The 26,702-nt window shown below is 34.4% G+C and overlaps 6 protein-coding genes across 6 annotated transcripts; 3 read left to right on the top strand and 3 right to left on the bottom strand.

The window, feature by feature from the left end:
• The first annotated feature begins 1,559 nt into the window (after window positions 1-1,559).
• On the top strand, window positions 1,560-4,642 carry LOC123899502 (dnaJ homolog subfamily B member 13-like). Its single transcript, XM_045950649.1, has 3 exons — window positions 1,560-1,993; window positions 2,741-3,168; window positions 3,978-4,642. The coding sequence occupies exons 1-3, from the start codon at window positions 1,829-1,831 to the stop codon at window positions 4,417-4,419; spliced, it is 1,035 nt and encodes a 344-aa protein (XP_045806605.1). The 5' UTR covers window positions 1,560-1,828; the 3' UTR covers window positions 4,420-4,642.
• Window positions 4,643-5,712: 1,070 nt separating this feature from the next.
• LOC123898329 (dnaJ homolog subfamily B member 4-like) lies at window positions 5,713-8,213 on the top strand. Its single transcript, XM_045949256.1, has 3 exons — window positions 5,713-6,087; window positions 6,827-7,260; window positions 7,576-8,213. Exons 1-3 carry the CDS (start codon window positions 5,923-5,925, stop codon window positions 8,003-8,005), a joined length of 1,029 nt encoding a protein of 342 aa, XP_045805212.1. The 5' UTR covers window positions 5,713-5,922; the 3' UTR covers window positions 8,006-8,213.
• Window positions 8,214-8,434: 221 nt separating this feature from the next.
• On the bottom strand, window positions 8,435-17,761 carry LOC123898328 (homeobox-DDT domain protein RLT1-like). Its single transcript, XM_045949255.1, has 18 exons — window positions 16,895-17,761; window positions 16,355-16,780; window positions 15,845-15,924; window positions 14,849-15,313; window positions 14,642-14,731; window positions 14,377-14,541; window positions 14,047-14,269; window positions 13,830-13,930; window positions 13,491-13,577; window positions 13,241-13,390; window positions 12,987-13,142; window positions 12,603-12,812; window positions 11,849-12,529; window positions 11,234-11,767; window positions 10,282-10,902; window positions 10,081-10,185; window positions 9,703-9,966; window positions 8,435-9,592 (listed from the first exon to the last, which is right to left on the bottom strand). Exons 1-18 carry the CDS (start codon window positions 17,085-17,087, stop codon window positions 8,735-8,737), a joined length of 5,409 nt encoding a protein of 1,802 aa, XP_045805211.1. The 5' UTR covers window positions 17,088-17,761; the 3' UTR covers window positions 8,435-8,734.
• A 60-nt stretch (window positions 17,762-17,821) lies between these two features.
• Window positions 17,822-20,646, top strand: LOC123899099 (pentatricopeptide repeat-containing protein At5g46100). Its single transcript, XM_045950155.1, has one exon. The coding sequence runs from the start codon at window positions 19,207-19,209 to the stop codon at window positions 20,644-20,646; it is 1,440 nt and encodes a 479-aa protein (XP_045806111.1). The 5' UTR covers window positions 17,822-19,206.
• A 1,378-nt stretch (window positions 20,647-22,024) lies between these two features.
• LOC123899100 (protein DMP6) lies at window positions 22,025-22,884 on the bottom strand. Its single transcript, XM_045950156.1, has one exon. It carries the CDS (start codon window positions 22,882-22,884, stop codon window positions 22,249-22,251), a length of 636 nt encoding a protein of 211 aa, XP_045806112.1. The 3' UTR covers window positions 22,025-22,248.
• A 2,329-nt stretch (window positions 22,885-25,213) lies between these two features.
• On the bottom strand, window positions 25,214-26,105 carry LOC123900152 (protein DMP6-like). The gene has a single exon (XM_045951478.1). It carries the CDS (start codon window positions 25,980-25,982, stop codon window positions 25,428-25,430), a length of 555 nt encoding a protein of 184 aa, XP_045807434.1. The 5' UTR covers window positions 25,983-26,105; the 3' UTR covers window positions 25,214-25,427.
• Between the last annotated feature and the right edge of the window lie 597 nt (window positions 26,106-26,702).

Genomic DNA, 26,702 nt, shown 5'->3' with positions numbered 1-26,702 from the left:
CAAATCCAGGTGTTTTTTATTTTTTTTATAGAGCAAATCTAGGTGTGTTTGTTACACAATATTATTAATAGGATATATATAATATCCATACAAAAATAGTGATTATCTAATTTGGGATAAATATTTCAACAAATTTTGTTTCAATTTTTTAAATCGATTTGTTTTCTTTCTATTCAGATACATCTCTCAACAAACTAAACTACTCGCAAAAAATTAATCAATCATTATCATTATCTACTTTTAGTAGGATTAACCACATTTAAGTTTGTATCCTTCATTATAACTTCACTAAAAAAAATATTGAAAGAATATAAGATAAATAAAAAAGTATAGAAATAATATACGATAAGTACAATAAAAATATAATATGCTTAAAAATATGAATAAAACATATTATAGATATGTTCAAAAAAAAAAAGAGATTAGATATAGCAACAAAACAGAACAATCTATAAGGATAAAAGTTTCACTAATTATTTTTTTTAAAAATAAATAAATATAGAAAGAATATAAGATAAATGCAATAAAAAAATCATATGCTTAAAAATAGGAATAAAACATACTATTATGGATAAGAACAAAACAAATCAATCTATACACATAAAAATTTCACTAAACAATAAATAAATAAAAAATCTATGCATAAAAATAGAAACAAAACAAAAAACAATAAAAAGATTATACAAAGTTTAGTCCACAAAAAAAGTTATAGAAAGAGTAAAATGAATATTAATAGGCATAAAAATAGGAACATCTACTACTAAGCTACCGACGATATATTAAAAGTAACTATATGATTTTAACATCTACTATTAATCTACAAATATGATATGATAACATCAAATAAATTATTCTACAAAAAAATCAAATAATTAGAACAAATTAATTATAATTTATTTAAAAATATACATGGGACATATGACCCAAGATATTTTAGGCCATATTATTTTTGTATACTTACATTTTTTTAATAGTATTATATAAAAAAAAATTACACTAACCTCCCCTAAATTCACTGAAATCACTTTACAATGGAGATGATCCTCTCCCCTTCAAAATAAAAAAATGATTCCCTTAATTGTAAATTTTACTAGTAAAATGCACCGATAATCCTTACCCTTAAAATTCAATCTTTTCATATTTTTGTCTTTCTAATACATGGCATGAATTTCACTCGAGCAATTTTTCACATGAAAATATCCTTAACCCCATAAAATCCTCTAAAAATCAACCTGCCTCTATATGTTCTTTATCTTAATAGGTGACATCATAAATTTAAAAATTTCTATTTGAATGTAACAATACACTCTGTTTTTTTAAATTAATAGCTAAATAAATTATTTTTTTAACGATTTTTTTCTATCATTAAAAAAATTATAATAACTAGATATTACTTTCTTCGGTAAGATAACTAGATATTATGTTTTTTAATTTTTACTACTCATAATAGTGAATATTTAATTTATTTTGTAAAAATTATAAAAGATTTATAAATTATTTTCTCCCCTAAATAAAGTTTTCTTATTAAAAAAGAAACATTTGTGGGGTTATTGAAATACAGGTGGCACTTTCAAACACAATTACACTAGAAAATTTCTTCTAAATCTTTTCGCACGCCTGGAAAGTTCTACACTCTTCTGGTATTACGATTCCACACACACCTTCCAGATAAATCCTTCTGTTTCTCATTCCCTACTAATATTCATCGAATCATTCAAACCAAACCCTAATAACAAATTTCAAGAACATCACCAATAACAATAATCATTCAGCAACAGAGAAAAAGCTTCGCTATTCAAGAACAGAGTCACAACGCAACAAACAAATCATGGGAGTGGACTACTACAAGATTTTGCAGGTCGACAAGAATGCAACAGATGAAGAATTGAAGAAAGCATATAGAAAACTTGCCATGAAGTGGCACCCTGATAAGAATCCAACCAATAAGAAAGAAGCTGAATCCAAATTCAAAGAGATTTCTGAAGCATACGAGGTAACATAAACAAAAAAAAACATCCTAGTACGTTAAATTAATTTATGTTTCTACCTATTACGTATGTTACTGTGATTGTACTGAATTATGTTATTTTTTCAAATTTGTTTGGTTCGGTGCTTCATAGTTTAATATAGGAAATCTGGTCCCGTAAAGGGAACTGAGTTGATAGTTATTAGAGACATGATTCGAAGGGTTGGAGTTAGAATCGTAGATTCTTTATTTATTTATTTTAATGAAAACTCTGTATCCGCCCAAGGAGCGAGCAACTAATCCGAGGGAACAAATCCCACCATCCACTTGCTGGAGCCCTTTTAAAGTAAGAGTATTTTTTACTTTGTATGGACGGGCCCACCTAAATTGACACGGGAGAGAATCAAACTTGAGACCTTGAGAGGAGCACACTCCAAGGCCCCAGACCAACACCACTAGGCCAACCCAAGTGGTTTATATGCATCAGGAAGAGGCTGGGGGCGACCAGGAGTTGGGGGTGTGGGGTGCGGGGATGTTAGCCCCGTGGTATGGTTCAGGTTGTTGTTATCGGGACCAAATTATTATTATTATAAATACTGTTTGTAACACTGAAATCTTACTTCATTTATTCATGTGACATAAACGAATCATCACTTGAGAAACTCTGTTATCAATCTTCTTGAGTGTTCATTGTTTGCTTGATTTGTTATTTCTGTTGTTATTAATTGTTCCAACAATCTGAATATTAATTGGTTTTGGTTTTTTTTCATGAAGGTTCTAAGTGATCCACAAAAGAAAGCAATTTATGATCAATATGGAGAAGAAGGGCTTAAAGGGCAAGTGCCCCCTCCACAAGGTGGTGCAGGTGGGGCTTCATTCTTCCAAAGTGGAGATGGGCCAACAACATTTAGGTTCAATCCAAGAAATGCAGATGATATATTTGCAGAGTTTTTTGGGTTTTCAAGCCCATTTGGAGGAATGGGTAATGGTGGGAATGGAATGAGAGGTGGGTCTAGATCCTTTGGTGGAATGTTTGGTGGTGATGATATATTTTCTCAATTTAATGAAGGTAGGCCTATGCAGCATCAAGGACCTCGCAAGGCAGCTCCTATTGAGAAAAGATTGCCTTGTAGCCTTGAGGAGCTCTATAAAGGGACCACTAAAAAGATGAAGATTTCAAGGGAAATTGCAGATGCAAGTGGGTAAGTACTCTTTGCTTAACATTTCAATCTGTTACTTTACTGATATACATGTTGGTTGACTTAGTTAAGTGGTTAATGAACTCTTTAAGGACGAATTGTTTGGGAGAATCCGAATTCGTAGGTCAGATTTAGATAGGGGATTGATGAGTCCGAGTTTTGAATTATGGATTACTATGGTCTCTTTCCCCTTGAATCGGAGGATTAACACAATTTCTTGTTGGTAGACTTAGATAGGAGATTGATGAGTCCTATATTTTTAAAAGTAATTTAGAAAATGATTATCATTGATCACTTATTTGTGTCTATATGTTTCATAAATAGACTTATCATCTTTTTAAGAAATAGAGAGAACCTCAACTTGTGTATAAGTCATAGTTTAACTAACAATGTCGATATTGTGAGATTGATAGTGGTATTTGCCACGTCTAACAGAAAAAGAAGAGAGAAACTTGACTCATAATAGAGTCCATCTTAAATTCATTGATGGATGACATGACTTTAACTATTTTGATTATTGTTTTAAATATCAGATTGAGTGTCGAATCGGTAAAACCTCTGTTCAATTACAGTTTAACCTAGTTCGACTAAATTGCAATGGGATCAAATTGTTGAGTCAACTGGCTGGTTTGGTCTGATTTGTAAAATATTGGTTCAGATACTATTCTAACTTGCACTGCAAGCTTTTTCTACGGCATTGAATTAGACTCAAAGTTCATCATCATATCCATTCAATGTGTCATAAGATCAATCTTTGGCTGAGTTTTTATTGCTTGTTTGATTAAATTTGTCTACTTATCTGTTTTTTGCAGAAAAACTATGCTGGTGGAAGAAATCATACCAATTGAAATCAAACCCGGATGGAAAAAAGGAACAAAAATAACATTCCCTGAGAAAGGAAATGAGCAACCAAATGTGATACCAGCAGATCTTGTATTTGTCATTGATGAAAAACCTCACAGTGTATTTAAAAGAGATGATAATGATTTGGTTATGACACATAAAATATCTCTTGCAGAAGCATTAACAGGTGGTTACAATGTTCGTCTCACAACACTAGATGGAAGAGTTCTGAACATTCCTATAAACAATATAATTCATCCAAACTATGAAGAGATTGTTCCAAAGGAAGGTATGCCTATTCAAAAAGATCCTACAAAGAAGGGTAATCTTAGGATCAAATTTAATATTAAGTTTCCAGCAAGGTTGACATCTGAGCAGAAAGCTGGAATCAAGAGACTTCTGACACAGTAGTGGATTTAGTATGCATTCATTGTGAGTGAATGTGTATACCTTAATTTTCTTCTTCCTCAATTGTTTTATAGGACTTTTGGTTTTTGGTTTATGTAGTTTTTGTGTAATATATGTTGCAAAAACTCCAAGTTGAGGATTGAGGAATCACATTTTGAACCATATGGTTGATCTAGAGCTTAAAATGATGTGGTTGAAGTTATGCAATGTTGATTAGTTGAATTTATATTTTTTTTTACATGAAAAACTATGTGATTATGTGTAATTGAGTTGGTAGTGTTAAAGTCTATCTCTATAAACCTTTTAAACTCGTGTTTCGCGTGGAGATATATTTTTATATATGAAGAAAATAGTGAGTATAATAATAATAAATATATAAGATTTATTGGTTCCACTAAGCTACTTGATAAAATAAAAAATAAAAATATCTATTGATGATAAATTGATCTAAGTAATACTCCATGTCTTTAGTGTAGTAATCTTGATTCTCATAAGTATGTAGTTAAATGTCGAATAAAACAAAATATATAAGATATAATTGAACTTATTTATAAAATTCATTTAAATATGTATGAGGTGATATCTTTAGATAAAATTCAATTAAATATGTATTTTTCAGTACACAATTTATTTAAATAGGTACTGGTTAATGAGGTGAGTAATTTTAATAGGTTTGTAAATAATTGTTTATCAATTTTTTTTATATTAAACATTATTTAGATATGTACCAACATATCCACTTCAGCAATGTATATTTATATATTCAAATAAGATGTATATAAAAGATAATTTTTGGTCAACTAAATGATATTCATATTTTTTAATGAGTTTAAAGACTACACATCGTCAGTATAAATTAATTTTACACTGACAATCAATAAGAATGAAGCATTCTTCCACATTATATTAAAAAAGTGTGGTTTAGTGAGGTAATGTGATGTGGCGGAAAATATGATTGATATTGATTGACAGTGTAAAATAATTTTACACCGTTAGTCTATGTACTCACGCTATAATCTATCATATACGAGAATAAATGTTATTTTTATTTTTATTGTTTTTTGTTAATAAAGGTAAAAGATTTATTGATTAGTTTTGTACTCATAATAGAATCATATTAGAATAATTTAGGATAACTGTTATCTACTTATATCATATCTTATTTTTATCCTGGTTTATGTTCGGTCACTATACTAATCATGCTACCAAACAAACTCTTAATCAAATATTTATTCTAAATCTGATTTGGTAGAATACTAAAAATATTCTTTTCTTGATACGTGAAAATACTAGATATATTTGGTTAATATTTAAAACTGTAAATAGATAAATTTCCATACATCAAGTTAAGTTTCTGATCAATTATTCAGTCAAAAAAAAGTTAATAATCATTAGTACAGAATCCAGCAACAGGACAAAGACACTTGAAGAAAGAAAGGTCCTATCCAAAGTTGAAGAGAAAAACCGAAAGACTTTGAAGTTTTTGTATAGTAGTTGTGGTGGAAGATGGGTTTGGATTACTATGAAATTTTGGAGGTTGAAAGGAATGCAACAGAAGAAGAGTTGAAAAAAGCTTACAGAAAACTTGCTATGAAATGGCACCCTGATAAAAATCCCAACAATAACAAAGATGCTGAGATTAAATTCAAACTCATATCTGAAGCATATGAGGTATATATGTAACTTCATCTTGTCTTTAGTTTAATTTAATTGCTACAAAATTGTGGTCAACTTTGATGTTGCTTGAGGATGTTTTGTTACAGATCAGATTGCTTTGTTTTCTGTTTTGGTCAATGTTTTGTCTGTTTCTGATTACTGTCTTTTGGTTTATGTTTAAGCTTTGATTGATTTTTTATGTCATATTGAGAATGAGATCCGGTTTTGAGGCTCATAATCTGTAATATACAGTAGGAACAAGATTGAGGATTTCTAAAGAAAGGTCAAAGAATTTTATGAATTTAGAACTTTGCTCCTTACCAAAATTCTCAATTTTCATACATATATTTTTCATTATTCAATGTGATTATAGGTTGATTTGTCGTATTTTTCATGTAGTGAAAGATTGATTATTCATTTGACTTATATTTCATCCTAAGTAAGGATTGCAGTGTAAGCATCATTTGGTTCAGTGTTCGATTCCTGATCCGTGCGTATGTAAAAAGATATTGTGAGAGGTCAATCCTTTAAATGGATATCAATTAACTCAGAATTAGCCTTCACAATTGTGCGCGGAGGATACTTTGGTTTACCAAACAAAATTGATTGTATGTTGCCGAGACAGTTAGCTTCTTACTACTTAGTAGTTACTATCAGTTGTTGAGTAATACTGTTATAAACTTATAATCACATGGTTGATTAGTCGGCTATGCATACAGAATCTGACTCAGTATCATGTTTGGGTTTCGTGAAGGTTCTAAGTGATCCACAAAAGAGAGCGATTTATGATCAATATGGAGAAAGCGGCCTTAAAAACGGAATGGCACCAACAGATGAAGGTGCAGCTACATACTTCCAAACTCCAGATGGCAGAAGGTTTAGATTCAATCCCAGAAGTGCAAATGGCATCTTTGCAGAAGCTTTTGGTTTTTCAAGCCCATGTGGAGGAATGGGAATGAGGGGTGGCGGCTGCAGAGGCATGAGGGGTCGTTCGTGGGTGTCAAGTGCCTTCGGTGATATTTTTGGCCAAGACATGTTCGCAGAAAGCAGACAAGCAAGCCAAGCGAGCCAAGTTCCAAGGCGCAAGGCACCTCCCATTGAAAATAAATTACCTTGCAGCCTTGAGGAGCTTTATAAAGGTACTACCAAAAAGATGAAGATCTCAAGGGAAATTGCATACGCAAGCGGGTAAATGCTCTTCCCCTGCTTTTTAGGTTCGCAACAACTTAAACTCGAACAATTTCAGAGCTATGCGCAGAATGAGTGTTCTTTTTATGTTGGATTTGATAATAAATCAAGTTTCGATACACTCAAACATATTGTCACGTAAGCTAACTTTGTAACCGCGTTTTAAAAGTAACTGCAAAATACTAGATTTTCATTCGACATTAGTGTAAAATTAGTTTACGCTGACACTAGTAAATGTTCCCTATCTTTCACTTGTTATGTGTGCCTACAAGTATAGCCATTTATTAATCTAATCTCTCATGCATGTGTTTGCAGCAAAACTCTACCTGCGGAGGAAATCTTAACAATTGAAATCCAACCAGGCTGGAAAAAAGGAACAAAAATCACATTCCCAGAGAAAGGAAATGAGCAACCAAATGTTACTGCTGCAGATATTGTATTCATTATTGATGAGAAACCACACAGTGTATTTACAAGAGAAGGTAATGATTTGGTTGTGACACACAAGATATCATTTGCAGAAAGTGAATCTCTAACCAGAAGCTACACCTTCCAACTTACTACTTTGGATGGAAGGGATTTGACCATTGCCATAAACAATTTAATCGATCCAACCTATGAAGAAGTTGTCGCCGGAGAAGGGATGCCAATTTCCAAAAAGCCTTCACAGAAGGGTAATCTTAGGATCAAATTCAACATCACATTCCCAAGCATGGTTGAAGCTGAAACAGAAAGCCAGAATTAAGAAATGTCCATAACTACATAATAGAGTGCCAACCACTGCCAAATGTATCTTGTGCATAACATAATAATAGCCTTTCATATTGCTCCATTTCATGTGTCTTTGATATGTGTAGTTGTTTTGTGAGATCCCTTAACAGTGTCATCTACATAAGTATTGAGATATAATATTTTGAATTGCAATTGATATTAGAGCACTTAATATTTTCGTATTTGTAGTCTGCAATATGTATTATTTGAATAACTAGGAACACAATCTTATACAACAACTAAACAAGTTTTTCTACATTAGCCATTAGGTAAGGTCTGTTATTTTCAACAAGTTTTAACAAGTAGAAAGGTAACTCCCCTATTAAGCACTTACTATTTTCAACATATTTGAGGCTTGATCTTTGATTCCTAGATATTTTATCAGTGCTAAGTATTCCAAACATTGAAAAGACAATCAAGGTGGTAATAAAACTTTATTAGTTGATGAGTATCTATTACAAGGAGTGGAGGATAAAAACAACAACAAAATGAGGTTGGCTACAAAGCCCTCTCTCAGCATAAGGCTTAAAAATACAAGGATCCATTTGCATGGATAATATACACTAAATCTACTCAACCATAAATTCTTCCAGCCGTGTGATTTGCAACCTGGAACTGAGGTATTTGTAAAACTGCTATAAGAAAAATGTAATGCAGCCTTAATATGCAAATCCCTACATTCATCAAATTAAAAATGGATGTTCTAATCAGAAGAATCTTCAGAGACAGACAAATATGAGCCTCCTACATTCTCTACTCTATTCGCCATGCCATCTGAACCTTCACTCATAACATCTTCCTCGGAATCTTCCTCTTCATTCTCTTCAAAGCCAATAACATTGCCATTGTCGTTGTCATTGCCATCTTCAAAACCATCCACATCTTCATCACTCATTCCAACCAAATCCCTATTCCATCCATTAGGAGAGACACCATTATAACCTATCTCCCAGTTTCCATGATCATATTCTACTGCTTGAGCATCATCATCAGATTCCATTGCTTGAGCATTATCATAAGATTCCACTGCTTGAACATTATCATCATATTCTATTGCTTGAGCATTATCATATTCCATCTCTTCAGCACTGTTACTATTTTCAGCAACCCCAATGTGAACAGGAGTCATGGGACTTGCCTTTTCTCCATCATCCCATTCTTCATGCAAACCTCTAAATGGTTCTCTCCCACTCATGGAGCTATGACTGGCAGCTGCATGTCCCAGCAACAAATCTTCAACAGCTCTTTTTTCTACTCTACGTTTTCTGACTGTTCGGCGACCTCGTCCACCTCCTTGTCCTTGTGTTCCTCGTCCCTGCTGTTTTAGTCTTTGACTTAGATTCTCGGTGAACTTCACGTTTCGACGGCCAGCATCTCGTTTGGAATTGTACATTCTTTTAGACAGATTTTTACCCCGCCCATGATCACTAGCCCCTCGTCCACGTTTATTGCTTCGTACAATTTTAGCAGAGGATTTAACTTTGGTTAATCCATCATGATCAAGAGCTGCTGGCTCAACCTCCCTATTAGGCTTGAAGGGAGTATATCTTGATGGAAGCGTCTGTAAATAAGCAACAAAAAAATGTTCCATTAGATAAATAGATTATCATGAATTCTAGTCAATGACCCAGATGCTCAAAACATGATAACACAGGAAAATGAAAGACTCACAATGTATTCTCTTGCTTCTTTTTCCTCAACAGGCTCAAGTTTTTCGAGCTTTACATAGATGATGGATGAATCGAACTCAAAAAGCCTGAGAGACAATGCTGCAGTGGTTTGTGGAATCCATGGAAGTAGAGCAACTGATTCAGGATCAGCAGACACATGCGCAGAACTTTTTGACTTGCTGCTTAATCCCAACAATTCGTCTGTTGTAGAGAAGTCTGATGACAGAAAATCTCGCCGTAGTGCTTTTTCAAATAGGGTCAACATCTGCAAAATAGGTTGTTTAGTTTAAGTATGCCTGCATTAGTATTGACTGTTGATTTTTTGAAATGATGCATATATATGGAAGATAAAACTTCAAGACTAGAAACAGCATGAAACCTGTAGAAGCTCCTCAACAGATGATGATTTACTCAACTTCACACCCCAACGCTTCCTAAAATCAGTTGTCCAAATTGTTCCAAATGCTTCAGAGAGAACAGATGCCTGTAAATCAATGTGAAAGAAAAAAAAATGTAAAATGATATTTTAAAATTTACAAGAAAATCATGTTCAAGATTAAGAATTGGAAGTTGATCTCACCTCCATATATGACAGCAGGACCTTGAGCAATCTAGTCCTTATGGGAAGAGAATGCTCCATAATACCAATATCTTTGGATAAATTGCCAACACATTGAAATGCATGCTTAGAAATATCAAACCCATTATTTGCCGGAAACGTGCTGTGGCAGGAATTGCAATGAGAGTCTTCAACAAAATAAGGATTGAGACAGATTTGACATATATCCACCTGAGGTTTGCATCTCTTTACCCCAAATTTCATTGCACATAAAATTGATGAATTATAGCATTCTTTCCACATCCACTTCTGAAAATCTTGATACCTTCGCAATGCAGCTTTCTTTTCGTTCTCACTTTTCCAAAGCTCAATTTTGAAGGATGACGAAGTTTCGGATGGACCGGAGTTCAAGTCATGAAGGGTACTGCTAGGACTGTCAGATCCTGAATGGCGCTCAGGCATTGAATATTTCTCATTAGCTTCAATTTTAATAGAACCTTCCCCTATGCTTCCGATTTTTGCATATTGTGTATTTTTTAGAACATTTTCTTTAAAGGATTTCTGAATCTTTTGCAACATTAAGCGCAAATGAGATTCCCTGATCCCGCGTGAATCCAGTGATGTCAAAAGAATATCAAAGTCCTGTATAGGAGTGGGAGAATAAATAATACTATACTAGTTATAAGGCAAAGTGTAAATACATTTCAAATTCATACGAACATTGATGGAAAACTAAGATAGGTAGTGAGAAAATCATAAACTTAAAGGAGGAAATATCTTAGATGGTTGCTATTCGTCCCCCCTTAAATTGATCAGAATCCCCCCATCTACCGGGAGATATCTTCCGGTAGTGTGTTTTCTAGTGTGAGCAATTCCGGGGGATGGGTGGGGGGGAGAAGAGCAACCGTCAATATCTTAAGATGCTTACGACTAAGAACAAAGATATCAATGTGCCAGAGGTCAATAAAGTTACCTCTTCAGAATCGATAAGTCTCCAACTGCCATCATGATGTTCAACGAAGATCCTGCCAGAACCGGGATCATTACTAGAAGCAGATGCAACAAATTGCCAATATCGATTACGCCTGCGGTCTTGGCCAAGGGGTAAAGATCTGTAGACATACATCTCCTCGGCTAGGTGGGAAATATAGGATTTCAACTGTGATCGTGATCTTTTTGAATATTGTGCAGCTACCTGACTCTGAAAGGTATCAGGACCTGTGCCTGTGCCGAAATCTTGAACTGTTGATGGCTTTTCAATAAGTAGGCTTTGTGCAGAAGAAGCTCCTTTTTGGTTTTCTGCAGTGCTGGGTGAAGCTTCATTCTTAATGTTGTTAATATTGATGTCGAGCAATGGGCTTTGGTTTCCCTCTTGTGTTTCAGTTTTATTTCCAGCAAGCAGTGGGAAATCTAATTTACTAATATAATCATCTTTTAGACGAACTTTATCTATTTGTGCTTCTGCCCACATTTGCTTTTTCAGAGCATTTGCTGCTTCCAATCGATCCTGAAAAAAGACTTCATGTCAACTCAAAATAAATACAAAAGCAAACTAGAAGATATTTAATTACATGGAGTTTTAATTCACCTCAAGAACAAGACGAACTGAATTTCCTTCATTTGCCACCCCAACCAATGCAACAAGTGCATTTAGACGCTCTTCTACACTAAGATCGGAATATTCTCCTTCGGTAAGCCCTTGAACCCATGATTCTCCAGACTTGGTTTCATCAATTTCCATATTATTGTCATCAAGTTTTCCAGTATTTAGATCTTCAAAAGCAACGGGTTGTATGGTGACAGAACTGGGAAGATCAACATCCTTGGAAGTGGAACCATTCTCAAGAAAACAAGGCAGATCGGTATCAAGCTCATTTTGAATAAGGTCTACTTCATGGCCCGAATTTTCGGTCACATTTACTGAAGAAACGTTCATATCATGATACTGTTCTGTATTTTGGTTTCCACTTGAAGGATTTACCAAATCATCGTCTTCAGGATCCTCATCAACTTCCTCACTTTCTGACTCTTCTTCTCTTTCAACATCATCGGCATCTTCACCAGCTAGAAATCCATTTTCAAATATCTGGATTTTCTTTCTTGCTTCTGAAAGAATGGCCTCAGCATCAACAGGATCCTTTCTAAATGCAGTTCGTACACGATATGTTGATGGAGCTATTCTTTCGAAAAGTTTGCCATCTCTAGTCAAAGCAACCGAAATCGATGCTTCAGGTGTCTTGCTTGTTGTCAAGTCCCGAAGACCAGATTTCTGACAAGAAAAAAACATAAGGACAAAGTTGACAAATTTTAAAAGAGAATTCAATGTGATGATAAAAATTCACCTGAATCTTTTCTGCAAGATCTAGTACATTCAAACCCTTGCTGCCCTCAAGAGAGAGAACATGAAATGCTGCAAATTTAACGGTTCCTGGAGTTAACCTATGTCTTGATCTTCGAGGAGCTAATAGACCTTTCTCTTGCATTTTTGCCACTGCACTTACAGCTGCTGAACCATTACGGAGTGTAGAAATGACATCTTCACCACTTCGTCCCTGCAGTAACAAATACATTTTGTTTCACTTAATCAATAACAAATGTAAGACGAGGAATTCCATTGCTGATTTAACACGCATGCAAAATCATAAATGGTCGCTGAAAATAGTCAATGATAACAAAAAGATTACAATTTTGGGCAGAAAATTGAAAGTAAAATAAAGAAAATGAACCTCTTCTTTATCATTTGCATATGACCACGTAATACTTCTTTTTCTCAGCTTTGGTCCAAATCCTGCAGATAGTGCTAACTGTCGCAAAATTTCAGGCCATGTCAATTGATTTAAGTTCTTCTGCCAATTTCGTATGTCAAAGCCCCATGTATATGCCTGACATAAAAGACAACATTATTGGTGTCGACTTCATCAGACAAAAGCATTATTTGCCTCAAAATAACAGATGATTTTTTTAATATAGTTCAACTTACTCCTTCCACAATCTCTGGATGGCCACCAGCAGGATTAGCAGCTCCATTCTGGTTCACTCCTAATCCTGTAGGTGTCCTTGCAACATCTTCAATGTCTTTTATTATCACTTTAAGAACAGCAACATGTATCTCACACAACAATCTTGAATCCTGTGATCGAAGAGTTTCAAATTAAATATATGAGCCAAAATTGCACGAAAAATAGTTTGCTTGCAGTACAAAACCAGTGAGAAAGGCCAGATTTACTCACATAATCATGAAATTCTTGAACAAATTCATCAAGAGTAAAAGGCCATAACTCTAGAACATCAGCAAAGGTAATTAAGAATCTCCAAACCTGAAATAGAACACCACATCTTTCATACTTTAAATTCAGAATTAATAATTTAAGAATAAAGACAGTAATTAAAATATACTACAAAAAAAAGTGGATCCACATGCTACAATAATGTCAGTCTAGCATACATGCATGGTCAACTTGACGTCACCTTATCACCCCCCCGAAAATACCAAAAAAGAATTTTGCAATCAGTGTGTGATATGTTGTATATGAACGATAGAAGAAACAAGAGAGGCAATTCAAACATACCATGAGAAGGTTGCCAACATCTTGATCGGAGTTGATCCAGGGCTGGATAGCAAATGGCTTTTTTAGCTTTACACTTTTTGGCGGGAAAACACACAAGGAATCTACAGTACAAGTGTTGGCAGTACAGCCTTTTTCTTAGTATTTCCAGATAAACACTGAAGGTTGCAAGAACCAAATTATGCAATATCACTAAGGAAAATAATGAGAAATTGCTCACCCCTAAATGATTCAAGGTTTTGCAAAGTATCAAGATCAATTTGGATAATAGAGGACAGCCCCTTGCTTGCTGCAGCCAACTCCATCAATTCCAGCTGTTCATCCTCAAGGAGCTCCATAGATTCTTTCGCTATTCTACGAGCATTTGCCTTTTCAAGGGCCGCTTTCCTTCTCTCTGCCTCTTTCTCTTTGCGAATCTCTTCTTTCTGCTTCCTTTTCTCAGCCTTTTTAATATATAACACAAATAAGGTATATTAGGATACTTAAATATCCTTAGATGTCTCTAAATATTAAACTCAAGAAAGCTATAATCATGAGGCTTAAAACATACTCTTAAATGTTCTTTCATCAAATATTTTTCCCTTCGTTCTTCCTCCCGCTTTTGCTCACGCCTTGATCTTTCCTCTTCTCGCTGTCTCTCACGCATCAGCCTCTCTTCTTCCTTCCTTCTCTCACGATCTTGTCTTTCCATTTCTTTCCTCATTCGCTCTTCATTCTAGGACGAAATGGAAAATAGATGGGTTAGCTAAAAAAGATTAGGATGTCTTTAAACTGCACACAATGCATGGTGACAGGTTACGTTCAACGAATAAAACCTTTCTTCTTAGGATATCTTGTTTCTCAAGTTCTTTCTTCATCCTTATTTCATAGGCTTCAACTTCCTTTGCAACTCTGACATCGTCACTCTACATGAATAAAGTTAAAAATATAAATCATCCTCAGCACAGAAAGTATTATATTAACTTCACATTGTTGGGGAAAGTAATAAAAAATAACACTTAGCTTAAAATTCAATTTAATACCTTTCGTTTCTTCTCCACACGCAGCACCACATCATTATGGAAAACTTGTCCACCAGGTAAAGCTAAAGAATTTTCTTGTCCAACGATTTGGTGATCAGTGAATTGGGAGTTCATACCAATATTGGCTATGTTTATGTGAGGTTCCCTTTTGGGGACAACATCATTGTCTCGAGGAGGAGATGGATAGGGAATCACTTTTTTGTCATGTTGAGACAAAAGCGGGGGAGGGGAAGTATAGGGAGTCATGTGTTTTTCCTGTTGAGACGAAAGGCGAGCACGGGAAGAATGGCTTTGAGTAGCATGAGTTCTAGGTAGATGTTCATTTCCAATCGGAAAAGGAGGAGTTCTAGTAGGACCCTCCATTGGGTCATATAAATGAGGCTGACTCAATTGCCCAAACGTATCAGATCTAATGCTGGACTGGTTCGGAACAAATGTATATTCAGGGAATGTCCTTGCCATTGCCTGGAATGGAGCCCGTTTTAAATCAGAATGTCAAATGAAACAACCAAACAGATAAAATCTTACTCATTCCTAGCAGTACGTAGATAGAATTAAAACATGCATGAATAAATTAAAAACAAGTTTTCAGGTTCCTTAAACTATTAAAGGAAACATAATAAAGACTATATTTTGTCAAAAGGACATTCATAAATATTATCTGCGAGAAAAGACAAAATAAACTTATGACTCAACTATAAAACACACGGTATGCCAAGTGAACATCCAAGTCTACACATCCACATTAATTTTTCCCTCCCTTTTATGCATGTATCTAAATAAAGGATGGAGGTTAATGTAATAAAATGACCCATATAACAAGTCAAGCTTATACTACCAGTAAGTCATTTATTAAAGGTAAAAGAAGGATTATAAAATAAGGTATTCAATTTCAATCTTGATAACCATCTCACACAATTGTGAATGAGAAAAAAGAAGAGATTTTTAACATGCGTCTCTAAACACTTAGCACATACAAGCTCTACTAAGACTAACCTTATTCGGTCTAACTTCATGTCTTTCATATATTTTATTGTCGTAGGCAAGACTAGGCCGCTTCTGCTGTTCTGCAACAGCTGCACCAAAAGAAAATACCGGAAGTAAGTCGCCAAACAAAGTCCATGCACCCATCGAAACAATCATTCATATTTCACGAGCAACTTATACCATGACAGCATTGTTCCTCACAAAAATTTTGAATTCAAAGAAAAATCATCCAAAGAGAAGTTATTCCATCCCAACTTTGCTACCATAATACAAAACTTCTAAGAAACTAGTTAGCCATTTATCAGGCTACATGTCAGAAAAGGAAACGCTATAGTCAACACTGTGATCAATTTATCATGATACCTAAATAGAAACGAACAATATAAAGACAAAACACAAAAAAGGAAATACACCATCATAAACAAAACTCAACACAAGTATAAACTAAAAAAAAAGTCACTCATTCTAAAACTGCAAGCGAAAGATAGTAAGACCAAGCTGAAAGAACATTGACTATACCTAATGGTGCCCCAAATGCATCAGGTGGCAATGGATCAAACTCAATTCCTAAAATAGGTCCATCTTCCCTTAAAGACTCTCCTAACTGTGCTTCCACACAAGCAATTGCTCTAAGCTCCATTATAGTCTGCGGCGACTCATAGTAAGTCCGAGGAGGCACAACATTCCTCAACTCCGGTCGAGCAAACGGACTAGACCCAGAACCCGACCCGGATCCATATTCATTTAAGGGCTCAATAACCAACTTGGGGTTAGGTTCATCAGTAGGAGAATCCGGCAAAGGTGGCACCTTTTTTGGCTTCTTAGTTGGTAACTCCTTCTTGTCTTTCAACCTCCGATGACAGAACCACATCTGTAACTGTCGATCCGACAACCCCAACTTCTCCGACAGCTCTACCCTCGTACTCTCCGAAGGGTAAGTCTCCACTGTCATCAAAACAAAACACAAAAACTTTAACAAAACAAAAAACCCAAAATCATAAAAACAAAATAAAAACCTCAAATTTGAAGAACAAAGGAAAGAAAAAGTGATGAACTTACAAGCATAAGCTTTCTCTAACATTTCAAGCTGAAAAGGGGTTTTCATCTGACGCTTGGGCTTGCTCTGACCTTCACTTGAACTCATAATTTTGCTATTACTTCCATTGTTATTGTTGATATTGTAATTCTCATTGCTATTTTCACCCCCATCATCACCCTTCTGGGTATTGTTCTCTGCTTCTTCAGCATCCATCGATGATCAAGATCAAATTTTCCCCCTTTTTCTAACCCTAGATTCCACAACCCACAAAAGAAGAACGCGAAGAAGAAACAACAAAAGCACAATAATGATTTGGGTAACCTAAAAGATTCAGTTTTTATTTAGTTTTCTCATTTTAAAATTGTGTTGATTTTAGCAACAAAATTTTCGTGAAAGTCAAGGAAATGGAAAATGAAAATATTGAAAATGAAAAAAGCAATTATCAACGGTGGAAGTTAAATTGTTGAAAAGATAGAACACCGAAGAAGAACAAAAAAAGAACAAGAAAAACAAAAATGATGATAATAAGAATAAGAAAAGTAGTAATAATAATAATAATTGATAAACAAAAACAATAAAAGAACAACAACAACAACAACAGTTGTTGCTCTTGACTACTATAACTCTACCACCACCTTTCATAATTATTCCTTTTTAATTTCCTTTTTTAAATTTTTAATCTGTTTTTGATTTTGATTTTTATGAATGAATTTATGAACGAACGGTGTGATGATCGTTTGATGATGATCTCGTCAAACATCACCTTAAACAATGACAAGCTAAAAAACAAAAACAAAAACAATGAAAGAAAAAAGAAGAATGCTTTTTCTTTTCTTTCTATTTTTTTCTTTTTTAATATTGAAAATGATAAAATGTTCCTCTGACTCAGCTCTGTTTTTTTTTTATTGTGTACATACGTTGTTTTAATTTTGATTTGGTAAACTTTTTTATTGTGATGTTTTTTTTTTGTTTTACTTTTTAAGATGGATGTGTTAATTAATTAGTTAATTGGGTTAAGTTTATTATATTAAGTGCACATGAAGGAATTGAAGAGAGAGAAGAATTACTGAACGTGTTTTTTTGGTAAATTGGATTTGTTCTTAAAAAAACACATTGTTTTTTTAAGGATTTTGGTTTCATGATTTGGGATCTTCAGCGTGCGATGATATGTTTCACGTTTGTGTTGTTGTGGGCTCCATCCATATGGATCTTAAGATGCTTGCTATCTACACCCCTGCAATTGCTTCCTACACTCAAACCATTTTGTTTTGTGGGTTTTGCTGGTTAGTTTCAGAAATGGATTACACGCCGTTATTGTAACTACTGCATCACAACCCAATAACGGCGTGTAATCTGGAGCTAACCAGTAGCAGTGTACTGAGACTCATGTACCGAGCTATAGTCACAACTTTAGTGATCGTTTGTAAAGAAAAATAATATAGAAAAGCCCTTGTACTAATACAAGAAAGAAAGCAAATTCTAAGGGGACGAATATATTTTTATCATTTTATTACAAGTCGATGTTGTGGGCTTACGACAATCTTGTAGCAACTCAATCCCAACCTTTTGCGAGATGTCTTCTCCTCCCCTATACATTTCTCAAAACAATTAATTTGTTTAGATTACACGATCTGAACGCGCAAAAAACACCGCTTTTTGATATGTCCAAATTGTATAGTTCGGATAAGTTTTATTCGAAGATATCTTCTGATGAGAATTGAGAGAATCTAAACGAAGTGGGAAATAGCAATTACCTATGATATACTTTAAGCCCATCTTGAATTGTACTGACATTGTTTAAGCCCAAAAGAAACGAAGCCCATACATGATTGCAATCCATTCAGAAGCAGTTAGAGACAAAAAAAAAAATGCAGCAACGTAAAAACCGTAAACACGAAAGAAAAAACAACCTTGAACACGACGACGATGTCCCAATCCCGTAAAACAAGGTAACATGGTTTCATCAATTGATTTTTCAAAGTTCATTTCTTGCTATGTTTTCACCAAATTCTCCAAACAGAATTTTTTTAGCGGTTTCTATTCAATTTCACTTAACACACCTCTCGAAGATTAAGTCTTCATTGTTCAGCAGCTTCATTTTGCAAGACACCCATTTGATGAAATGCTTCACCCAAGTCTCAAACTAAATCTAACTCTAACACTGGACACAAAGTTATTTAACATTTAGCAATTATTGTTCCTTCAGATTTAGTGTAGTTTGATCCACTTTGGCATTGCTTGCTATTGCATTAAGATGCTTGTTATGAGGAGCTAGTATTGTATACAAGTTTCCAAAATCTATCATTTTTTTAAGTATTTTTCAATTGGGATTATGGCTAGTAAAACTTTGTTTAAGTGGCCAAAGCAAATTACAAATTCATTAGTTGAGCAGCTAATAAAAGCAGAAAAGGATATAAGCAAAGCTGTTGTTATGTTTGATTCTGCAACAGATGAGTATAACAATGGATTTCGGCATGATCACAAAACTTTTGGTGCAATGATCTATAGGCTAGTTTCTGTGAACCAGTTTAGGCCAGCAGAAGGAATGTTGGAGAGAATGAAGCAAGAAGATTGTGAGGTTACTGAGGATATATTTTTAACTATATGCAGAGGTTATGGACGCGTGCATAGGCCGCTTGATGCTGTTAGGGTGTTCCATAAGATGGAAAATTTTCAGCTTAGACCCACACAGAAGTCTTACCTAACGATATTTGATATTCTTGTGGAGGAAAACTATGTGAAAAGGGCTATTGGTTTTTATAAGGAGATGCGAGAAAAGGGCATTCCGCCGAGTGTTGTTTCCCTCAATATTTTGATCAAGGCGCTATGCAAAAACAAGGAAACTGTTGAGTCTGCTTTCCAGATATTTCGTGAAATGCCCAATCGTGGATGCCAGCCTGATTCCTATACATATGGTACATTGATTAATGGGTTGTGCAAGCTTGGAAAAATCAGTCAGGCAAAGGAACTGTTGGATGAGATGGAGGAGAAAGGTTTGTCGCCATCTGTTGTTAGCTATACTAGTTTGATACATGGGTTGTGTCAATCTAATAATTTGGATGAAGCTATAGAATTGCTCGAAGAGATGATAAGAAATGGCATTGAGCCAAATGTTTTTACTTACAGTTCTTTAATGGATGGTTTGTGTAAAGGTGGACAATCATCACAAGCAATGGAGTTGTTAGAAGTGATGGTTAGAAGACGTCATTCGCCTAACATGGTCACTTATAGTACTTTAATCGATGGACTGTGTAAAGAAGGAAAGCATAGAGAAGCTGTTGAGATTCTTGATAGGATGAGGCTTCAAGGTTTGAAACCAAATGCAGGGATGTACGGGAGAATCATAAGTCGTCTCTGTGCAGAAAGCAGCTATCAAGAAGCTGCAAACTTCATTGATGAGATGGTTCTTGGCGGTATCTCACTTAATCGAGCAAGTTGGAGCTTCCATGTCAGAATGCATAACATGGTGGTCCAAGGTCTTTGTAATAATAATGATCCATCCCGTGCATTCCAATTGTATCTTAGTATGCGTACTAGGGGCATTTCTGTTGAGATTGGCACTTTTGACTGCTTAATCAAATGCTTTTGCAAGAGAGGAGACCTGAACAAAGCTACTCGGATTCTGGACGAGATGATTTTAGATGGCTGCATTCCAGATGACGGAATATGGAATGTATTAATGCGTGGTCTTTGGGATCGGAAAAAAGTGAGGGAAGGTACTGAGCTATTACTGGCCGAGCTGAAGCAGAAATTTGTTGAAACTGGGAGTTGAAGTTTGTAAGCCCGGATGTGAGAATAGGGAATGTATTAATGTGTTGACTTTCTCTGGTGATCATTGCTTCCATGACCAAGCATAAAGGTTCCAACTGTGACAGTAGATTTGCTATGCACAACTGGAGGCTGACTTCACACTTGCCCGGCTTTTTTTGAACTTTAATGAGGCAAATATTTGTTGGAAAAAGATTTTCCGTGGTTCTAGTCTGCTGGGTAAGGTTAACACAGGTAGTTAAAAGTCCTTTGTTTTGATCAAACCCATTACATGCTGGTTATTTTCATTTTCTACAAAACTTGTTCCGAAGTCAGTTCCATAAATTTGGCCAAATTGTAAGTATATTGCATTCTTTCCATAGTTCAACAATTAACATTTTTGTTGTTGAGATTCTTAATTGTCAGATGGCTTTTTGTATGGTCTGACTCCTCAAATGTTTTATCCACTATTGTTTTGTTTAATGGTGAATTCACGATATCATCTTTAACAGGGTTCTGATGTTCTGTTTCATCTATTACAACAAAAATGTAAAAGTCCAAAATTCTTGCTAGATAAGGTAAATATGTAGATTGTTGATACTTATTGCAAAGTAAATCTTTAGTAAATAGATTATATTTTTGACACATTACATTATGTCTGGTTGTGCTAGTGGATCATGATTAACTAATGTTGAAATTTTCTGTTGGGGATAACTTCACATCTATGCTGGAAACATATATGATTGTGATTGTTCAACATGTATATTTTTAATTTTATAGATTCAATACATATATATTGTTTGCCTATACTTTATAGTCAGGTCTACATGTAAGTATTATCTTTCTAGTTTGCTGCCTTCCCGTAAAGAGAGAGTAGATGAATCAATATATTGAAAAAGAAATTACTCCCCAAGTTAACTTCGACGAACATACCATTTTTTCTCCTTGAAAATGTTCCAATAACTCATTCCTAATCCTACTTCCTAGGTTTCTGTGGGGAAATATATTCTCTGACTATAGTGCTATAATATAAACTTATGTTAGACAAAAGGAAATTTAATTAGGTAATTAAAATGAGTCGGCATTATGATTGAGTCTTGGATACAGGAGTGGTCTTGAGTCTTGACTCTTGACCACTAACTTCCTATCCTTTGAATATTGATAAATTCTTCTGAATTTTAATCAAGCAGAGGTCCCTCATCGTTGGGTATAAGACTATAATCTTAACAGGTTGCTTGAGGCGATATTCAGTGAGTTTCAGAAGCGATCAATTCCACACAAGAAAAAAAGCCGAGCAAAAATATTTCTTGCATCATCAAGATAGCTTATAATTAATGATGTTTTTCTGGTACTAGTTTTTATCCTATTCCTAGTATACATTAGATGGTATTGAAAAAAATAAATTGAATTGAATATTGACTTATATAGATTATGCGATTTGGTTAAATTGAAATATGGTGTTACAACTTACAAAGCTCTTTCAATGGTAGGTCCAGATAAGGGTCAAGCCCATTATGGGTCTATTAATTTGTAGGGTGTTTATAAGTTGATTTTATGAAATAATGCACTTATATTGAATATATATTGAAATCAGATGCAATCGTGAACAGAAAAAATATCTTAATTATTAACTTGTTGAAAGAGGAAAGCCAATTCCATGTCTTTCAGTAGGAAATGCAACAAAAAGCATGCTGCAAAAAACTCCGATTCCCACAGGAAGCGCGGTGAGGACTTCCTGTATCTCTTTTGATGGTTCTGGAAAAAAACAATTCACCACATTCTGATCAAACAATGCAATTGCTGCAAATACCAAAATAGACATCACCGCATGCATGAAATCTATAAACTGTATGCGGTATTTTGCAGCAACTTGAGGTGGAAGTTTGGTTGATCCATCAATGACCCACAATCCCTTAAAGGTGGCCAATCCATAAGAAATATTCCCCTTGCTGTCTCTAAAGCTATCAGTAAAGCTTAGCAGAAAGCATGAGGCACCACAGAGAGTCACAAGTGCAGAGGTCATTGACTTGCTGACAGAGTCACAGCTGCCAAGATTCGTAAAGATTGGTGACAAAAGTTGAAAAGCAAGAACAGTGCCTGTAGGTAGAAGGTTTGCCAAATGCGCCGTGCTTTGAAATGTCGAACTTATAGCTTTCTGTACCAAGCTCCTCTCTGCTTCTGGAACCTCCGCATTTCGCAGCAGTGGAACCTTCTGTTCATCGTTATTCTTAGAATCATCCTCGATTTCTAAATTGACGTCCATAGTCTATACAACCTCCTTTCACCTTCCTTTTATGTTATGTTATGTTTTGATAGCTTTTGTATTTGCAGCATAGGTTTGTTTGTTGATAAGGTATATCTATATAATAGCTCAGCATAATTTTGAGTGAAGGGAAGGGAGGGTTTGACATTGCTTGCAAGAAACACAAACATAAAACTTGATGAAACAGCTTTCTATGTATTCCTTAAAGAGTAGTTAGTTTGAAGAATGGTTATAAGGTGTGTTTTGGTTGCTTTTTTTGCTTTAAAAACTTAAATGACGAATATGAATCTTGATATGTATACATTACATACTAAATCTTTTTAACTTTGTAAATTATACCAACATGTGGTTTGCATTGCCATAATTTTTTAAATTGTGACATGTGATTTGGGTTGCCTTTCCTTTATAAAGTCATATGGTATACTATAATGTTCACCTTTGCAATTTTGTCTAGATGTGTGAACATGTTGCTAAATTTCTTTCATCAATAAGCTACATCAACCATTACGGTTTAAGCTTTACGTTTTCTTTTGATTTCTTATTATTATCATTGCTTGTACGGTATTCCAATTTAAAATATAAGTGGGGAAAACAATGAACTTATCTAGTTAATCTTTTGATTTCTTCTTGGTTGGTAAATTTTTTTATACTGATTTGATTTTTTGATAGTTTTTTAATTAGAAAGGTAGTGAATACAAGTTTGGTCCATATAAAACAACTTGTGTTGGCTCATATGTAGCTCATGTTGGATCCAATCGTGAAAATGTAACAATCTTAAATCTATAGAGAGTGAATCGTGTCACTCATTGTGGTTATATCCAATTTAAAATATTAGTCTATGTAACTGTACACAAAGATTATCTGATTCACAAAAAAATATAGCATCATGTTGATTTGAAACTTTCAATCTCTTTTGAAGGGGACGACTTTAAACATTCCCATTTTTCTAATACACATTGATCCTCTTGACCTTTACTTTAGGATCTTTATTGCAGCCATTTTTCTTTTAGGTAGTTTACAAGAAATTCAGGTGTAATGAAAAAATACGGGGGCAGAAAGTTGCTCCTTTGCCAAGATGAGTTGTTTTAGGCCCATTAAAAATAACCGTCTTTTTAGGCCCATTGAACTAGCAAAGCTCTTTTATTCTTGGTTTTTGCTATTTATTTATTTTTACTAATTCTTGGTATTTGCTATCCTCCACCCTGCATTTGCTCACATAGACGAAAGATAACCGCCGAAGATATCTCCCAATAAAATTTTATACTACCTGACAGAGGCGGCCTGCACACATGTGCGGCATATGCGACGGCATCGGGCCTCAAAATTTTGAGGGTCTCAACTCAAAATTTTGAGGTCCTATAATATTAGTTATATATTATTTATACCTACAAAATATCAGATGTATATAAATTGATTAATTTTTAGGCCCTAAAGTAATAGTTATATATTGTTAATGTTCATAAAATATCATATGAGTATCAATAGATTAGTTATCTATACTCGTAAATATAGTTCTAGTCCATTTTAATCTTTGCATAAAATTTAATCTTAGATTATAATGTTCTTTTTTGACGTTATATACAAAGATAATTGTTTTGTATTTTTTGTCTCATTTGATTTAATATTGGTAATTTATATCTTTACAAGAATAAGAGTGATTTTTTTTTTGTATTATATACAATTTAAATCGACATTTTTTTTTTAAAAAAAAAAATATTTTTTTATTAAGGGACTAGTTTTATATTTTGCACAGAGCCTCCTAAAACTCGGAGACGACACTGCTACCTGAAAATATCTTTTAGTAGGATTTACACTAGTAGAACGGAAGATATCGTCCCATATATTAGAGGGATTCAGAGCAATACAAGAGGGAGAAGAGCAATGACTTTATACTTTAGAAGCTTTGCTTATCAAAAAAAAACTTTAGAAGCTTCATTTTCGACCTAATTCTTAAAAACAACGTTGGTCCAAATGGTTTTTAAAAGAATTTCATCTATTTATTAACTTTTCTTTTATTTTTTCCATGGAGATATAACTATCAACTTTATTATCGCTTCATATATACTCTAATTTTTATAGGGTCATGTTGAACCGTGTCTCCGGAATACTCACGATTCAAACATGCAAAAACATGGATTTTTTACACACGTTCAATTGTGTAATGCGGATACGGCAAGTGTTTTGTTAAAAATTGAGGAAGATAGACATATTAATTCCAATAAAATTTATATTATGAGATGATATATTATGCATGGTAACAAGTACACTACCAAAAAATATCTTCAATAGAATTTGCCTATGGAAAGATATCTTCCTATTGATAAGGATATTCAAAGAAATTCATGAAAGAGTAATTAACCTTCTTGAATTTCATTGTTTAAGCTCAAAAGAAAAGAAACAAAGCCGATACATACGATTGCAATCCGATCCATTTAGAAACGGTTTAAAGACAAGACAACATTGGAAACAAAAACAAACCAAAACGACGAAGGAAATAATTAAAAACCTAGAAATCGGATACAACAATGAACATAAAAAAGATCTCAATTATTTATACGCTGTAAGAGGAAAACCAATTCCATGTCTCTGAGTAGGAACATGGTGAGGACTCCAATGGCCAATGGCAACATGGTGAGGACTTCATGCATCTCTTTTGATGGTTCTGGACAAAAGCAATGCACCACATTATTATCAAACATTGTAATTGCTAAAAATACCAAAATCGACATCATTGCATGCATGAAATCTATAAACTGTATCCGATATTTTGAAGCGACTTCAGGTGGAAGTTTCGTTGAACCATCGAGGACCCACAAGCCGTTAAAGGTGGCTAATCCGTGAGAAATATTCCCCTCGGTGTCTTTAACGGTATCAGAAAAGTTTAGCACGAAGCATGATGCACCACAGAGAATCACAAGTGCATAAGTCATTGATCTAGTGGCTGAGTCACAGATTCCATGATTTGTAAAGATTGGTGACAAAACCTGGAAAACAAGCACACATCCTGTAGGTAGAAGGTTTGCCAATTGCGCCGTGCTTTTAAATGTCGAACTTATAGCTTTCTGTGTCGCGTTCCTCTCGGCTTCTGGAACCTCCATTGTATGCACAAGCACAACCTTCTTTCACTTTCCTGTAATAATGTTAGGTTTTTATGGCTTTTGTATTTGCATGGATAGGTTTATTTGTTGATAACTCATATCTATATATATAATAGCTCAACATAATTTTGAGTGAAGGGAAGGGACTAAGGGAGGGTAATTGTTGATAAGGTATAACTTAGAGTGTAAAATGGTCCCAACAGGGAGGGGGTTAGGTAGTTGGGGTTTGGGGGGGTTAGGTAGTTGCATTGCATTGCATATATATTGATTTTGAATTTTAGACGGATCAAAAATATATGACCTAGGTTATCCATTTGTGAAAATAAAAATGTCCTAAAATAAATGTCCTTATTCAATTTTTAATACAATATATATTACTAGCATTACTCTCAATTTAATATATTTAATTTTACACTTATAATAATTACGAATAAACAACACTCCATAATGTTCCAGTGAACTTAGCTTAGTTAGTAGGGACATCGTATATATTATGCAGGAGTCGACCAGGGTTTGAATCACAAACACTCCACCTTTAAGGTGAAACTTCTAACCCCTAAAAAGAAAAACAACTCTTGATAATTTCTGATTATTGAGTTAATTACTCTGCAAAATATTGACACTTGAGAAAAAGTAATTTGAAAGACTCTAATTTCAATTTTTATGAAACAATATTATCATTATTTTTTGCAATGCGGAGGTTGATGAGAATTGGCTATG

Source organism: Trifolium pratense, linkage group LG7 (assembly GCF_020283565.1).
Source record: "Trifolium pratense cultivar HEN17-A07 linkage group LG7, ARS_RC_1.1, whole genome shotgun sequence".
Taxonomy (NCBI): Eukaryota; Viridiplantae; Streptophyta; class Magnoliopsida; order Fabales; family Fabaceae; genus Trifolium; species Trifolium pratense.
Note: the sequence above shows the minus strand (reverse complement) of the source record. Positions and strands in the feature narration are given on the sequence as shown.

What these genes read in the sequence shown, in the direction of transcription:
- LOC123899502 (XM_045950649.1), top strand. Translation starts at nt 1,829, where the DNA reads ATGGGAGTGGACTACTACAAGATTTTGCAGGTCGACAAGAATGCAACA. An exon ending in AGATTTCTGAAGCATACGAG is followed by an intron (nt 1,994 to 2,740) that starts GTAACATAAACA and finishes TTTTTCATGAAG; the next exon opens with GTTCTAAGTGATCCACAAAA. An exon ending in GAAATTGCAGATGCAAGTGG is followed by an intron (nt 3,169 to 3,977) that starts GTAAGTACTCTT and finishes TGTTTTTTGCAG; the next exon opens with AAAAACTATGCTGGTGGAAG.
- LOC123898329 (XM_045949256.1), top strand. Translation starts at nt 5,923, where the DNA reads ATGGGTTTGGATTACTATGAAATTTTGGAGGTTGAAAGGAATGCAACA. An exon ending in TCATATCTGAAGCATATGAG is followed by an intron (nt 6,088 to 6,826) that starts GTATATATGTAA and finishes GGTTTCGTGAAG; the next exon opens with GTTCTAAGTGATCCACAAAA. An exon ending in GAAATTGCATACGCAAGCGG is followed by an intron (nt 7,261 to 7,575) that starts GTAAATGCTCTT and finishes ATGTGTTTGCAG; the next exon opens with CAAAACTCTACCTGCGGAGG.
- LOC123898328 (XM_045949255.1), bottom strand. Translation starts at nt 17,087, where the DNA reads ATGGATGCTGAAGAAGCAGAGAACAATACCCAGAAGGGTGATGATGGG. An exon ending in TGCATTTGGGGCACCATTAG is followed by an intron (nt 15,925 to 16,354) that starts GTATAGTCAATG and finishes CTTTTGGTGCAG; the next exon opens with CTGTTGCAGAACAGCAGAAG. An exon ending in ATCCAGAGATTGTGGAAGGA is followed by an intron (nt 13,143 to 13,240) that starts GTAAGTTGAACT and finishes CTTTTATGTCAG; the next exon opens with GCATATACATGGGGCTTTGA.
- LOC123899099 (XM_045950155.1), top strand. Translation starts at nt 19,207, where the DNA reads ATGGCTAGTAAAACTTTGTTTAAGTGGCCAAAGCAAATTACAAATTCA.
- LOC123899100 (XM_045950156.1), bottom strand. Translation starts at nt 22,884, where the DNA reads ATGGACGTCAATTTAGAAATCGAGGATGATTCTAAGAATAACGATGAA.
- LOC123900152 (XM_045951478.1), bottom strand. Translation starts at nt 25,982, where the DNA reads ATGGAGGTTCCAGAAGCCGAGAGGAACGCGACACAGAAAGCTATAAGT.